The 16,688-nt window shown below is 39.9% G+C and overlaps 1 protein-coding gene across 4 annotated transcripts in view; it reads right to left on the reverse strand.

Moving 5' to 3' along the window:
* Positions 1-16,688, reverse strand: part of tln2a (talin 2a) — a 99,667-nt gene that overhangs the window by 3,307 nt on the left and 79,672 nt on the right. For 3 of the 4 annotated variants that reach the window (XM_040010982.1, XM_040010983.1, XM_040010984.1), the window contains exons 40-57: positions 16,405-16,537; positions 15,727-15,828; positions 14,984-15,154; positions 12,893-13,039; positions 11,042-11,143; positions 10,353-10,472; positions 9,685-9,831; positions 8,748-8,914; positions 7,856-8,039; positions 7,557-7,682; positions 6,259-6,375; positions 5,835-6,020; positions 5,429-5,536; positions 5,132-5,237; positions 4,891-4,896; positions 4,381-4,505; positions 436-624; positions 157-339 (exon numbers count right to left, since the gene is read on the reverse strand). In XM_040010982.1, the coding sequence (XP_039866916.1) occupies positions 157-339; positions 436-624; positions 4,381-4,505; positions 4,891-4,896; positions 5,132-5,237; positions 5,429-5,536; positions 5,835-6,020; positions 6,259-6,375; positions 7,557-7,682; positions 7,856-8,039; positions 8,748-8,914; positions 9,685-9,831; positions 10,353-10,472; positions 11,042-11,143; positions 12,893-13,039; positions 14,984-15,154; positions 15,727-15,828; positions 16,405-16,537 (2,419 nt within the window). The remainder of the gene's footprint in view (positions 1-156; positions 340-435; positions 625-4,380; positions 4,506-4,890; positions 4,897-5,131; positions 5,238-5,428; positions 5,537-5,834; positions 6,021-6,258; positions 6,376-7,556; positions 7,683-7,855; positions 8,040-8,747; positions 8,915-9,684; positions 9,832-10,352; positions 10,473-11,041; positions 11,144-12,892; positions 13,040-14,983; positions 15,155-15,726; positions 15,829-16,404; positions 16,538-16,688) is intronic. The other variant, XM_040010985.1, reaches the window with a different exon arrangement.

Raw genomic sequence — 16,688 nt, forward strand, 5'->3', positions numbered from 1 at the left:
CAGTGTTTGACTAAAAGCAATCCGTTCCTTTTAACTGGTGCAAAGACGAGCATAAACATTTTCTAATTAAATGCACACCTGTAAAGTAAAAAGCTATTGAAGATGATCGCTAATCCTCTTCATATCAACGCTTTTAAATTAACCTGCTGTGTTTACCTGCAGTCTCCTCATGGCCTCAGAGTCTTGGTCAGCCTTCACCTTACAGGCCACCAGCAGCTGAGCAGTAGAGGCTGCCACCTGTTTGGCTGAGGAGATGAGTTTCTCCTCACTGGCGTGACCCTGCACCGAGGCATTAGCTGCCTCACACAGGTTGCTAGTTGCTGCTGCTACCATACGTGCCTGTTCATGAAAAAATAAGTTAATTTATTTAAAGTTAATTTCTGGCAGATGTGATTGTAACCTGTGTAAAACAACACTTTTCACTCCAGCACTTACAGCAGAGATCAGCCCCTGGGACCACTGTCCATCATCCACAGCATTTGCAGGGACAGAGCCCACTTTCCCCTGAGCCACCAGCTCTCTCTGGGCAGCTGAGGCTGATTTAACCAAAGCACTGGTGGCTGCAGCAATGGATTTAGCTGCCTCTAGGATCTGCTCCTCAAAGTTCAGGGTCTCGTCTGCTTGCTGAGGGAGAAGAGAACCATTCAAATGATTAAGTCTTTCGCCAGGGTGAAATTTAAAGAAATATCAAAGTTGATTAATCCTCTACTCAGACTGAAGTACTTATCACTGGAAACAGATGAACTTATTTATTACTCTGTTGAATAACATTTTGTATGCACATTTTTAGACAGGACTTGATTGATCATCAGTGACCAAGGCTGGGACACTTGGTAAGAGAAACAAAATGATGATTCATCCAGATACAGAGCTTCTTCTCAAACTGCAAGAGCTGATAAGGAGCTACATACAACAACATCAAGCAAGACTCTATAGAAAGCATCCTATTATACTCATCTGCTTTTTTTTTTTTTTTTTCCTTTTCTTTTAAACACATACGCACACACACACTTTTCACACAAACACATTCACACCACATGTCTGTAGACAGAGCGGGACACTGTAGGAATATGTTTGATATATAGTTGGGACTGAATAACAACCTAATATATCAAACATATCAGACAGAGCCCTGCAGAGAAGGCCTCCGGTGGTGGGGGCAGGCAGGGAAGGAATAGGGAGGGCGGGGGGTTAACTGGGAGCTAGAAGACACAGACTGGGACAGGCTTAAGCTAGAACTACAATGAACTAACACAGGTGGCTGGATCGGTGGCAGGGTGGGTGGTGGAGGAGTGGGATGAACAGGAGGGAGGGCACAGTAAACATGATGGTGTTTGAATCGATCTGAATGAAGACAATATTATGTACAGTATCATGAATTTTAGTGAGTTTGTCAATACAACAAGTGTCAGCTACAGAGATCACATTAATACTTCCATGAACATGAATATGCAATTATATATATACATATATATATATATATATATATATATATATATATATATACACATATGCGCACAGTACTGTGTAAGACTCTTGAGCCATCCCTCATTTCTTCATAACTTGCACGAAAATAGAAAATGGGTGGAAACGGGTTATTGAATTATGTAATTTAGTTTGGACAATTCTAATGAGGTTATGACCGCCTTTATTCTTCAGCACAGCCTGAACTCTCTTAGGTAAGCTTTTCTGTAATTTCTTTAAATTCTCTTCAAGAAAAGTTCTTCAGTCTCTTCTTTGGATGTTGGCTGCCTTTTGTTTTCTGTCCAGATGAGACAACACTGTTCCAAAAATGTTGAGGTCCGGGCTCTGGGGAGGCCAGTCCATGACGCAGTTTCCCATTGTGTGGTTTCTGTCCAAATATGGTTTCACTGCATTGGCATCGTTTCGGGAATCATTGTCATGCTTTATTCCTGGTATTGCATGATGGATCACAATTCTGCATTCATAATTCCATGAGTTTTGACAAGGTGGCTTACTGTTGTGAATTTCTCTCCTGACCTCTGTACATACATAGTTTGGCATACCTCAGCCGTTCGTCCTGGTTTCCCTTCCTTAAGAAGGGCTTCTTGACAGCTACCCTTCCACTGAGACCATTTCTGCTGAGGCTTCAGTGATCAGTAGATCAATCAACTGAAGGTCCAGATGCATCTCTCAGGTTTTGTGTCAGGTATTTGCTGGATTGCTCTTCATTACTTAAAACATTACTTTCAGATACTCTCCATCTGCTGTAGACAATTTTTAGGACAATTCTTCTGTCCTCCTCTTGTCCAGTTTCCTCAATTTAAAACAGTGCCAGTGTTTTGGGAAACACGTTTTTGTAAAAATACTATTTTATACCTGTCAAAATGTGTCTTTGGCATTTTTGTAGATTCAACTAAAGAAATGGGAACAAATGGGAAATTGGAGGCCTCATCTCTTTAAAACTGGAAACATCCTGTCTCAGAGTGATGCAGAAAAACTTCTCTGAGCCTCGTTCTGCCAGAGGTTTCTTCCTGTTAAAAGGGACTTTTTCCTTTCCACTGTTGCCAAGTGGTTGCTCAAATTGGGTTGTTTGATTGTTGGGATTTCTATAACGCACCTTGAGGCGACACCTGTTGTGATTTAGTGCTATGTAAATAAAATCAAATTGAATTGAACAAACTACAAGTTTATGACAAGCGGCAAATAATAAAGTGCCTCAAGATACAATTAGAAATTGGTTCGTGTCTGTTATGTGTAGACACAATTCAGATTCATCATTTGACTTATGCAAGCATAAAAAATGAGTCTAATTCAGTTTAAAAAAGTCCTCTGAAAATTGTCAGGTTTCAAGACTGGCCAGAAAATGAACAAAGAAAAACTTTGAAAACCTGGAGAACTACAGCTCAAGATCAGTTAAGAAAAATATAAGCCAGGCTGCTTCTCTGAAGCAAAATTTAAAGAAATAAGGGATGGCTCAAGATTTTTGCACAGTACTGAATACAACAGCTTGACAGACAGGACAAGCGATAGAGCACCCTTTCAGTAATGCAACAAACCAAAATGTGCTATTTTGTTACCGTAAAATTGCTCCTTGTACAACTTCCAATAATAACACTGAAACTTGGATATAAACCACACAAAAAGATGTTTACAGGCATGCACAGAGCACTGTTTAGGATATACTTGAACGTATTCCTACAAAGCTCATTTATGTAATGTACAGAGCTGTAAACACTCTGCAGTCCAAAGATCAAAATAAGAAGTTTTATCTAAAAGTCAACAAATCACTTGGCAGTTACAAGGATGAGCTGTAATCTGAAAAGGTGAAATATTTAGCGCTCCGATCAAAGTGCACTCTACTCTAAATCACTAGTTTTTACATTAAATAAACTAACACGTGTCCACATTACAGCACTGGTTGGCTTGTTGTTAGGTGCTTGCTGGGCAACATCATAATATCAGGTGTTTTACAGTGAGATTATCAACCACATCCAATAACATTTCAGATGCCTCCTGCGACTCTTTGCAGAGGACCTGACCTTTTATTGGTCACCATTAAATTGTTACCATATAAAAAGCATTTAAGCAAGCTGTAACAGTAAAATCACACACACAGTCAATAATAATGCTATGATAAACAAAGCGATTACAATAGGTCCTTCACACACTAGTGCTCGGGCCATAATAACACTCTAGAGGTTATCATTTTTAGGGAATGTGTGTATATTTTTACTTTTAACAGTTACATTGTTATGTTGGTACTTTTTAATAAAACAACTTTCATTTGGTTACCTGATAAAATTAGCACTTTAGTACTCCAGCTCACTAATCTATAATCTATATTATAGAAAAGTTAGATTATCATTTTTTTTTTTAGACTTAACATTCACTAAAACTGTAAAGATTTAACTAATGTGGGCAGCAGGGGATCCTGAGGGGTTTGGTTACAGGTTTTTTGTAATGTTTTTGCAGTTTATTCCCCTTTTTGCGTCTTGGAAACAACTCTCTCTTTATCTTCAAAATAATATTTAATGATTTTAAAGTATTTTAGCTGCTCATCACATCATCTTTAAAATTCCATATAAACATCACCTATAGCCATTAGTAAATGGATTGTTTAGGAATGATTTTCCATTCATACTTTAAATTTTCAAGTCAGGACATTTTCTTGTAACAGAGTATTTCTATCCGCACATCATCTATCATGATGAAAGACTTTTATGAGCTTCATGATGAATATTTCTTCTTTATTTCCAGAGACTGCTGACAGAAACAATATCTTAGAAAGCTTTAAACTGTAAAAAAAAAAAAAAATGGAAAAAGGCCTTTTGACAGGTTGTCTTTCTCTTTAACATTATGTTGACACGATTATCTCCTTCACCTCTCTCCTCATTTATTCACCATACAGTCACCCACCTTTGGCTTGGCTCTGGGTTTGAGTTGCTCGAGCTTCTTAGCTGCTGCTTCGATGGACGCCGCTGCTCCGAGCAGCTCCGTCTCTGCGATCACTGTTGGATCCTCGGGATCCACCCACTCTGAACCTGAGGCAGGCAAGCACACCCATATTCATGAATAAGATTTGAATTTGCAAACAGGATTTTATTAATGCTTCACAAAGCAGTGTTTTGACCGAACATGCTTCACGCTGTGATCCAAAGAAAACAAGTACACCGTGACCACACACAGGAAAGTGTGCCATGTATCTTCACATCCCATGCATAGCTGACAACAAACCATCATTCACTGCGATGGAGACAGAGTAATGGAACATAAAAGAAAGCATGATGGATAGAGCAGATGGATGTAACTGAGAAGCCTGAGAGCAGCTGGATTTGATGAGATTAAATAAAATCGATGTTAGCGCTGAGGAGAGATATTATTTAAGAGCTCACAACTGGCACAGTACAGAAAACGGCCCTAACTTACCGCCATCTGTAGCAAGAGAAGGAGGACAGGAATATTACCAAATGTTTGAGTAAATAAATATTTTTTTCTGTTACATGAGCTTTTTAAAAATACATTCTACTATTAATAGCAATATAATATTTGTTGGGATCTTTATTAGAAAGTAAATAAAAGCTTTACTCATATGTATTTGGGTTTATTGCATGACATCTCAAAAGGACTCTTTGTGTAACATGTGGTGATGTGTGACTGTGTGCATTACCTTTCATGGCCTCAGCAGTCTGGATGAGCTCTGTTACTGCTCCCGCTACTCGCTTGGAACAAGCTGCCAGATGCTGCTTCTGCTCTGCAGTAGGCTTCTGCAGGACCTACAAACACATGGGTGCAACAGTGTAAACTTAAAAGAAACTTTTCCTTATTATTTTTTATATATAGATACATAAATAGTGTTGCAATGGTGGATGCTTATATTAAAGATGCTTAAAGTATCAAATAATGAGATTAGCGTTTGTACAAGTCTTTTATTTTTACAGACTTGCTGGTGCAGTATTCAACCTACCAGCAGTACATGTTCCAGTAGGTCAATGTAAGCAGTTGTACACTCTGCTCCAAACATCAGTGCTCTGTTCTTCACCTCCTCACTGACCTCGGGATGGTAGGCTGCTTGCTGAAAGACACAAACACACACTTATAAATTTGTGTGGGGATGACATTTGTGGGTCAGAATTCTAATTTCAGTTTTTGGTTTGCATTTGTAGTGGCAAAAATGATTGATGCTGATGATGCTGGGCTCAGCCTTAAAGATGGAATACCCTGCTTAGCCTTTGCTACCACAACCAAATTCAGATAAGTGGGAAATAATGGGTAGATGGACACATTTTCTTCTTTTTTTTTGCGCAACATTTTGGAAGTACCACAATAAATCAAATTTAGACATGCATGACTTGTTTGTGGCAATAGAGCACCTTGCAGGTAGTGAGCATGTCTGACATGGCTTTGCGGCTGACGTTGGCAGTATGGATGATGTCCTCCTGTCGGCCAGAGTTCCCTGCAGCCACCGCTTTAGCAGTTGCCATGGTGATTCCTTTAGTCATGCGAATGAACTCCTCAGGTGTGGTTGTCTTGTTGGGAGCATCCCTGGATTGAAACACCTGTGGACATTTCAGATCACAAACTTAATTCAGGGAATATTAAAATCAATAACTCCTAACTGTGGAAAAAAAAAAAAAAAACTAAAGATGTTTACTTTGTCACTCACGCGACATTTTCAATAATTACAAAAATATTACTCATCACACTTGCAAACTGATCAGTCCCCTTTCTGAAATGTGTGATGCCACCATACTGCTAACTAACGTTCACAAGCTTAGCCTCTCGACTCGTCCTTACCGACATTTCCTGTTTAATGCACTCGATTGTAGCCTCAAGCGCTCTGGTACCGCGAGTAGCTTCGTCTTCCACAGCTTTGACCGTCTTCAGCAGGGATGTCACATTTGTCACCATCACCTGGAGAAAACAGAGAACACTGTGTTCAGCCACATCCAAGCTCTGAATTAGAAATAGAGGAAGGACAACAGAACAAACCGCAAATGACTGACATTATGGAATATTTAAGACAACAGTCTTATTACTATGATAATATTACCAACGAGGAGGTTCAGTATTTGGTTGTGTTTTTGTAATAAATGTATATGTAGTTGTAATTTATTAAAAAAAAAAACAAAAAAAAAAACGTCTAGGACTGTTTATTTTATAAGTAACTGAGCACATAAACACATCCCCAATCAAGATATTTCACTACACTGGTGGACACAGCCCTGACGATCATCATATATGGGTGACACACTTTTTTAAATATATATATTTCCTTGGCTCATCATGTTTTCATTTATAGTATGAACTAATTTAATTCAGATGACATTTCTATAGCTCCGTAATTTCACACTTATGTTGGAACAATGAGAGGACATAAAAACAGAACACATCCAGTTAAAATCAGCTGTAATGCACCATACTGAAAGATAGGGGGCACACAAGCCCCATAAAGGAAAGACTGATTTGTCAGAGTTAAACCCCCCCCCCCCCCACACCACCCCACCTCCGGTCCTAAAATTGTATGTGAGGCATGTTGTGATCTTCAGAGAGACTTCATGACACTCTGTGGTGTTGCTGACTGAGAACTGACATTTTTTTTCCCAGGCTTTACAGGTTGAGGTGATAATGAGCAGTCGACAGTGTCATCGGTGAGTTATGAGCCGTGACTCTGAAAATTTACAGCGCATGTGTGCCGGAGCAAAGCACTAAGCATAATCATCTTGGTTAGAAGTATTAGACGCTTCCTGCTATCCCGAACAGCTTGACAATTTCCATTACCAAGTCTCCAGTTTAACTATTGTGGGTGATTTTACTGATTAATGACTCGGCCTGAGTAAGGGGAGGATGTCTGCGCATACAGGATGTAGGACGGTGGAATTATTGTCATCAATTTAAACTGATGTCAGTTCCAGTTTTCCATTAGTATAATCAGAAAATATGAACATAAGAGAAACCAACAAAAATCAAATAGATTTGATTGTTTTTGTTGAGTAAAATAAAGAAAATTCCAATATCCAGATTTCTATATTCGAGCCCACTGGAGGATGTTAAATTAGATGACAGTTTCAGCACTTGCAGACTGATCTCCTCACCTTCGCAGCGCTCTTTAGTTGGTACATAGATGGATCATCGGCTGCCTTGCCAGCGGCACACTTGGTGGCACTAATGAGCTCACCCAATGCCTTGGCCACATCTTTGACAGCATTTATCAGCACCACCTAGAGAAAGGACAGAAAGACACTGACTAATGACTGTGCAGTCCAGGAAAGCAGAAACACTGAAAGGTTATTGCCAGTTGCAGTTCATAATTCCATAATTCGTCCTATTAAACAGGCGCACTGGACAAAGGACAAACAGAAATGAGAGGATTACAAACACAATAATGGTCAACCTGTGTCTCAGGGTCATCAGAGCCAATGCTGGCAGCACCCAATTTGACCACATCTGTGAGCTGGGTAATGGTCTTGGCAGAAGACTGAGCAGCCTGTGCCAACTTCTCCTGACCGGAAGCTGCACCAGACACCAGCATCTTTGTGTCCTCAACCAGAGCTTTAGCCGTCTTCAAAATGTTTTCCCTGAAACAGAAAAGGAAAGATTAAACAAGGTGGAAAAAGACATAAAAAAAATCAACTGTGTGAGAACTGCTGTGAAAAGGACACACATATTGCTGCACATCTCTTTTAATATTAAAGGCATTTCTTCATGAAAGCTTGTGCAAACATTAGGAGGATTGCTAAGGTTATATAACAAGTCATGTCAGTTATTCTTTTCCTAAAATTGACAAAAGAGATTATAGCAGCTGCAGAGTTTCTTCTATTATTCTGAGGTAGCTGTGTGAGCTATGCTCGGAGATTAAGTGATTCTGTTTTCTTTCATCGTGTCCCGAGACTGCTTATCTACACTTCAAAGATTCTTCAGTGAGATACAGTGAAACGTCACAAACAACCATCTGTAAGGAACTACAATGATAATTAAGTAATGGAACACGTCTATTCTCTACCCGTTTTGCTGTATTTTTCTTCACGCACTAGTATTTAACGGCGGAAGTGCTGCCTTAGAGCGGCCAAGTGTGAGAGCAGGACAATAAGAGAAATGTCACTCTGTGCATTTTTCAAAGCCTTAGGATAATTTATTGTTTCTATCAGCAGAGATTTCCTCCCCGTTCAGCAGCTAATATGTCACTCTGTCAGTCTGGGATGAAAGATAACAACAGGGTGGATTTTAGACTCCTGTTGGGTCTTGTAGAAATGTCTTGCACCACTGGGTGCGTTTCAAGCACTAACCTGTGGTCGGCAAAGGACTCTTCGTTCTCTGCGTTGAGTGTGCCGGCGGACGCAAACATTATTGTGGTATCCAGATCAGCAATGATCCCAGACACAGCAGTGGCTGCTGTAATGCAAGCCTGAGTGCCCTTATTGCCTGCCTGGAGGGCTGAAAGCACCAAAGACACCTGGGGACGTGAGCAGACCATTAACCACACAGGTGAGGATGCTCAGATGAAGGCTTTTTTCGCCCATCTAGGATAGGTTGGTAAATTTTATGATGCACATTAATAAGGACAAACAAGTTTGGCAGTTTGCAGCAAAGTAGTGTTACTTTTGGCTCAGTTTGAGTAAAGTATATTTTTACTGGTCAAAACAGAGAAGAGCAAGAGGGGGAAAAAATGTCAGTACGTTGCAATGTGCTAAGTCACTGAAATAAGTATGTGTGATGTTTTTGAAGTATTTCCTTCTTATGTGTAAGTGGTATTAAAAACACTGGCACGCTTGAATTATTAGAAATAACAGCTGTGAAAAGCTCAGACAAGAGAAAACTTGATAAGAAAAGTATGATGTGTATAATACATATATACATTATACATGCTTTGGAATCCTATAATTAAACCACACACAGATAAAACCCACCAGAGCCGAATCACTTCATGTGAACTACATCGCTAAAAACAATTTTACTCTAACATTCAATGAAAGAACAACACAGAGAGTTCAGAGCGGAACATACTCGGCCAAGCAGAAATATCTGCAGCCTAAAGATGAAGCAAACAAACAATCGACAACAATTAGCCCGATGGGTTTGGGTTAATGGATGGGGGAACTAAGATAACCTGTTTTGCTTCAGTAGTGGGCAGAACTATTGTAACAAAACCGGAACAAAATTTAAAAAAAGCACAGTGTGTTTTTAATTAAATAAGGCGGTCCCATTTTATTGACAGAACAATACCTTCTCTGTGACTGCACGGGCACAATCAATGAGCTCCCGCTTAGTAAAACTGTCAGACGGGGTGATCTGCAGAGCTCCGGCCTTTTGGACCAGAAAGATGCAGCCGTGACCAAGGTCCTGCACTCGGGTTTTAATCTGGAAACCAATCTGCAAACACAAACCAAAGCAAGAACATAAAGGAGGGTTTTTTTATTATTATTAAAATAATAGTTAAAAAAGTATGTATGTATGAAAAAAATGCCACATTTATGTTCCTGGACTAGAGAAGCTTTGCATGATTATACAGGTCGTGGTTCAGCCCCTCAGTTCATGTATTGTTTGAAACAAGCTTTTTTTGCTCTATTCCCCTGCCCTTCAAGCCAACTTTCATCTGACTGGCTGCCCTTTGTAAATAAGAATTGAGCAGGTGGATGGAGCTTCTGTGTTCACAATGCACACAGCCAAGAAAAAAAAAAACATAACAGAGTGTTTAGAGAAGCCTGAAACTAGAGTTTTGATGAAAATTCACCTACAGTAAATACATTTATATATGAATAACAGAAAATAAGGAAGAGCACATTAGGTTCTCTTTAAATCCACAGCAGCCTAAAGGTCACAAAGAGAAAATTCCCATATTGAAGGAGCAGAGCTCTTTTGTAGGTAAAAACTGTTTTCAGAGTCCTCCTCACCTCCTCTGGTTCAGCTGTGTGAGCAGCCAGTCGTCCCTGAACAGCGAGCTGGCTGTAGTCCACAGTCACCTGTGATGCCAGGGCTCCCAGCTCATCTGGACAAGTCACTGATTTGGTCATCTGATAAATGGAGGGAAAAAGAAATTCGGCACTAAAAAACCCAGATTAACTTGTCTTCAACAAACTATCAAAAATCATTAGCTCATAGTAAAATCAAGGCTATGATCACAAGGTTACCAAAGTGATCAAATGAGAGGACGAAAGTAGAGATGGGACAAATGGAGAACATTAAACTAAACGAGGGACTGCAGGTAGATAAATAATTTTATCAGATCTTTGGATTCTCCCTGGTAGATAAAATCATTAAGTCTGTCTCACTTACTAACTACGCTATGAAATGCTGTGAAGTCAAAATCAATTTTTCTTTTATAAATGAGCTTGATTCGCTTCGATTTAACCAACTAGTCATCTCACAAAGATGGAGAATTAGGACCACACGACAGGACAATTTCTACTAACCGCAGATGGCTGATAAACTACAACATCAAACTGTGGATTATCAGAAAAAAGCTTGATTTCAGAATTGACATGTAAATCAAAGTATTTCGTTTATAATCAACAATAACCCATTCGTAGGTCACAGGTGTACTTCAGGAACAAAAATCTTAAGAGTTATTTTGAGAGCTTACCATTTCCTGAGCAGTGACAGCAATGGCTTTAGAGTATTTCACCATACTGGTCTGGTAATCCACAAATGAGCCCTCAGGTTCGGGTGGTGTACCTTCATCCAGCTAAGGAAAAACACACATCAACACACAGTTAAATTGCCACTGCATTTTTTCATTTTAGGCACGATCGGTTTGTCCTTTGCGAAAGGAACAAACATCTTCAAACGTGAAGGAAATCAATTTTTCAGCTCTTTAACTTGTAATGGCACGTTACATCTAATCTACCCTTCAATTATACCAATTTTGTCAGGTGTGCAGGCATCAGCAAACCGACATTAATGCAGCTTTCTATTCAGGGAAACCCTCTGTATGAATGATAAACACTCATTATGAATTATCCACTCTGTAATTACAGCTTTAAAACCGCATGAACCCCAAAAACATTTGATCATCAGCTTGCAGTTCAAACATTATACGTTTCTAGCATTTCTGCCAAATTAGACTACTTGTAATATCAGAGAAGACAAAAGAGATTCCAGAAAAACATGCTGGTACTGCAAGATAGCATAATACTGCAAGTGCATGATGTTTGCACCTCCTGCTGATAGAAATAATACGTTAAAATCTGCAGCCTCGACTAGGTGACTCAAAGTTAATCAGAAAAGCTGTTTAAATCGCCGCTGCTAAAAACCACAATGGAGGGTGACCATTACGCCAATGGGATTATTTGGGAGGATTATCCCCATTTAATCAACTACACTGACTGACACACAGACAAAACACGCACCTGCATGCTCAACATGTACTAAAAATGAACCATTTTCATAAATTATTCATGACATGCCACACAAAGTTGATGCAAAGATGCCGTTCCCTCTGGTGAAGCCACACTCCTGAGACGCTTCTTCACCTTTGCAATGCTCCTCACTCACTACGGTAAGGAGAAATATAATTAGCTGATGCTAGCTGCTGCCTGCACTCGAGATAAAAGGCTTTTTCTTGGTTTTCAAGCCAATAGTTTCACTGTTAATTGGAAAGATAGGTCAAATTATCTGACTCCGAGTAAGAATGGCTGCGTTCACAGTCAATGTTCCTTTGCTTCAGTTGCTCGTGATTTGTATTAATATGTTAATCAGTGACTTTTAAATGACGCCTGGGAAACATTATGGTTGTAATCAAGATGTTACACAGAGCAACGGGAAGTCATGGGTCAAATGAACACAAGAAAAGAATAAAACTTTAATTAGATGCTGATTGCTCTGTAACATTTGCTTCCATAAGACAACTTCTGTTATGGCTATTAACTTTTAATCCATTTACCACACACTCAGTTTCTTTATAGCATTCTGGCTTCTGTAGGTGGGAAATTTTTCAAAACAGGATGTTTCCCACTACGCAGGTTTAAAAATTCATACTAAAATGGACTCTAACTGTGGAATAAAATATCAAGTTGCTGCGTTTTTAGTTTTTAGTCTACGTTTAATTTTCCATGCGTGTTTTGGATGTTGGGAACAGGGTGGACAGCAGGTGGTTTTGCTCATTGTAAGATAATGTTGGATGATGTATTATCTGACTAGCAGCCATGCTGTCTTGCAACACAAATGAAGACAGAATAGAGCTGTCAATCACCACATAGTTGGTGATGAGCTGAAATAGATGATGGTGAAAAGCAGACAATCGCTGATGCGGACAAAGAGCTTAAAGGTGGAGGTTTGTTTGTTTTTTAGAGCTGCAGTAATGTCTGTTATTTATGAACCAGAGAGTGCAATTAATTTAACCAAATAAAACTCTAAACATATCTTTAAATTGGTGTAGATGTTATTCTGTGGCTTCTGATCCAAATGACGACACACTGTAACCGGCTGCACTCACCTTGGCCATGGCATCTGCGATCGACTCCACCATTCCTCCCACCATTCCCACCTCACTGGCAGCTTCATTAAGTGTCACCATGATGTCATCAACCGCCTCCTTCATGAGCTGAGCTGCCTCTGCTATAGCATCATGGGTATGGGATGCCTGTGAAATGTGACATAGCACAAGCACATGTGAAATATATGCACCGCCCATTTTCAGAGGTTTAAAAATGACCATGTCAAACTAACCCATATATCAGGATATCAGGATTTATTTGCCTTGAGTAACATTTAGGTTTTTGCAATATGTATTTGGAACATTATCCATTTGCACTGAAACAGAGTCACTTTTGCAGCGTTTGGCTGAATCTGAGCAGAGAGTATAGCTCTGTACACTATAAACACTAGCATACTTACATACTAGTACCCATGCATGTCCATGTCATAACATCGCCTCTAGCGTGTTTGACAGATAATGTGGTATGCTTTGGATCATGAGATTTGTTGGATGTGGACGAGCATGAGGCGAGCACCATTTGCCCATCATATTATGGCCAAATACTGCATTTTTACCTGAGGTTATTCCTACAACTTATAGCTCTATGAATCTGAGCTTTTGTCACCCCACTTTTCCATCAGAGTAGGCTGTATTCTCTATGTCTGGTGCAGTGTTTCATACCTATATTGACGATACTCAGTGTGATGAATTGTTGGTCTGCTTAATTAATCCATCCAGAGGTAGATCTCCGTCTAAACAGAGGTTCTCCTACCGGATTATGGAGTCCATCTCCCTGGCATATGGTACAAAGGGACTCTCTTTTTTCCTTAAAGTGTGAAAGCACATTGCACCAGAGGAATGGCATCCTCATGGGGTCTTTTTACAGGTGTTCCTGTGAATGATGTTTGTGCTGCAGTTACTTGATCATCACTGCACACTTTTGTTTGGTTCTATCATTTGGACCTGGCAGTCCCGTCAGTGGTTCATTGTGTCCTCTCGGCTGGGTCTACCCTGCAGTCGGATGATGGTGGTCTGACTCTGGTTCAGCGGCTGCTTTGTGAGGTGTATATATATTTGATACTATGTGTGTACAGAGTGAATTGCCTGAAAGGGTACAAACTGTTCTGTCCTCAACTTCTGTTCCCTGAAGGAGAGGAATTAGATACACCGCCAGTTGCCCCATTGTGCAGCTGGGCTCGGTGAAGAGCGGCTATCAAACTGAGGGATGACTGTGATGATAAGGGTGTATTATATGCAGGCAGGGCCTCACATATGTCACATATCATTTGCATTAATGGCGTGAACAGAAGTGTCTTCAACCAGGAAGTGTTATATCTCATCCTATATGTGTTATATCTTCTTCAACCCCTTCAGGGAACAGATGTTACTGACATAAGAGTTTGTTTCGTTCCTCCATTTGGTTTCATCTGTCCAAAGATTTTTCTTTTTTTATTTAGAGATATACAAAATCTTGTCTCTGAGTGTAACCAGTGGTTTGCACTTTATTGTAAACCCTCTTTATTTCCATTCATTACGGTTTTTGAAGACAATTATGTGCTTACCAAGTGTTCAAGAATTGGTTAGATGCTGTGAAACTGTTTTACTTAACCATGGAAATAATTCTGTAATCAGACCTTTTTGTGCTGCCGGAGCTGGTCAGTGTGCATTCATTATTTTAAAGAATTTAGCAGATTATTATTTCTTCTGGGATTATTTATTTTGTTTTTCCGCCAAATGTCTGTAATTCCAAAATGGTTAATGCAGAAATTTTGTAAAACCCTTTTAATTAAAGCTGAAAGCCTCCACTTTAATCGTATTTTGATCAACTGATTAAAACTGTGGTGGCACACAGGCCCGTCTCTCCCTCGTCACGCATGTGTGATACTCTTTTGCTCCCGTTGTTTGGGAGGAGTTAAAAAGGCCTAAATGGTGACACCCTTTGCTCCACCCTTTTGACACATCATTGTGTATCATAAATGTGCAATAAATACAGTTAATTATACTTGTTGATGCACTGGAAAACTTAATGATGGAGATCATTTTCCAATATGTGTAAAGGAAGCGAAGGAGCACTTTAAACAAGGTGCATAAAGCATAAAATGGTCGTGCCTTTGGGTTTCCTCCACCCTCTTTGGCACCATAGAGCATTTGCAGAGCCGACTCAGCCAGAGTCTTTGTTTGGTCCAGGAAAGTCATCTGCTGCTGGTGGTCCTTCAGCTTGGACGCCACACCCACGGAGGCCTTGATCAGTGGCTCAAAGTAGCCAGCCAACTGAGTCACCTGAGGTAAAAGAAAAGTTTTTAATGAGTCCAGAGAAACAGCACGAGTCAGCGATATGTAGGCTGAAGTGCTAAGTGTCACATTCACACGTGAAGAAGCACGGTTTCAGAAAATGAGCAGCTTCTCAAATTATTTCAAAATGGTACGGTCATATAAGTGTTAAACCTTTTATACATTTCACTTACTGGGCACAATTTCAGGCCATTAAGCAGACTGTTTGGTGTGCAGACAGAATAAAAAGGAATATGTTGCAGTAATAAATCTTCTTTACAACACGTGAAGAAATGCTGATAAGTTTGCAAAGATGGACAGTGACACAGAGCATTCTAGTGGGAGGTGAAAGTTTACTCATATAAAAGTCAAACTAACCCTGCTGCTTGAACAATGCATCAACTTTTTTTTTCAAAAATCACTATTATTTAATGATAGATAATGCTGAGATAATTATAACAGCGCACGGCTAACCTAAACATATTGGCAACACTCCTGCCACTGAATCCTGCTGCTGACAAAGACAACTTTGTTGCTCCACAGTTGCAGTATAATAATAATTAAGGCACTGCCCTATATACCTTGTGTCCTAGTTGGGAAGCTTCGCCCCTGGCAGCAGTGGAAACGGGGTCAATTAAGTGGCCAATTTCCTGCACGGTGGACGTCAGTTGCTCTTGTAGTGCCTGAAGAGAGGAAATAAAAAGAAATTGGTTTTTGTGTTGCTTTTTATGGGAGACAGAGGTGCATTCAAAGAAGGCAGCTGGGACCTGCTAAAAAGCAGGAAACATAACAGAAGGATAACTGCCCTGAGCTACTCTGACTTTTAATATGCGAGCTTAAACTTTTTATTATTTAGCAGGTGCCAAAACTTCCCCATTAAAGCCAGTGTCAGGGTGTTAAACATAAGGCTCACACTCTGTCCATACTGTGCTGAAGGACTACTGCAAGAAGAACTACTGCCATTCAAATATTTTGTTACACTCAAAGACACAAAAGGAAAAGAAAGAAATAATCCCTAGTCTCTCTTGAATGGTCTGAGAGAAGGACAAGGACTGAAAACCTAATTAATACCACTAAAAATAGACTCAAAACCGACAGATTTAGCATACAAAAAAAAAAGTGGGAAAAGTGGAAGTGGGAAAAAAAGAAAAGGCAAAAAGAGCAGATTAATATATATGCAAGTAACAAAAAAACAAATGAAAACACAGACAAAGTTTGTGTCTGCAAAGATTCGGAGCCATCTTCCGATGGCCGCTTACCTCCAATGAGATGTCGTCTCTGCTGGGTAAGTTCTGGCTGACAGCGGCCAGAGAGGCCTGCTCAATGTCCCGGATACATTTGTTGATGTTATCGATTGACGAATCGCACTCCCGCTGGCCTGGGGCCTTGTCCCTGCAAACAGGAGAGGAGAAAAAGGGAACCAGAAAGACAAAAATGAGTAATGAAGAAAGGAAAAGACCAGAAGAAGAAATGTTAACATTGGAATTATTAAAACACAGACACATTGCAGGATTTCTATCCCCCCTCCCTCCCCTTTTCTCTA

This window comes from Simochromis diagramma, unplaced genomic scaffold (assembly GCF_900408965.1).
Source record: "Simochromis diagramma unplaced genomic scaffold, fSimDia1.1 OVJJ01000603.1, whole genome shotgun sequence".
In the NCBI taxonomy this organism is placed as follows: domain Eukaryota; kingdom Metazoa; phylum Chordata; class Actinopteri; order Cichliformes; family Cichlidae; genus Simochromis; species Simochromis diagramma.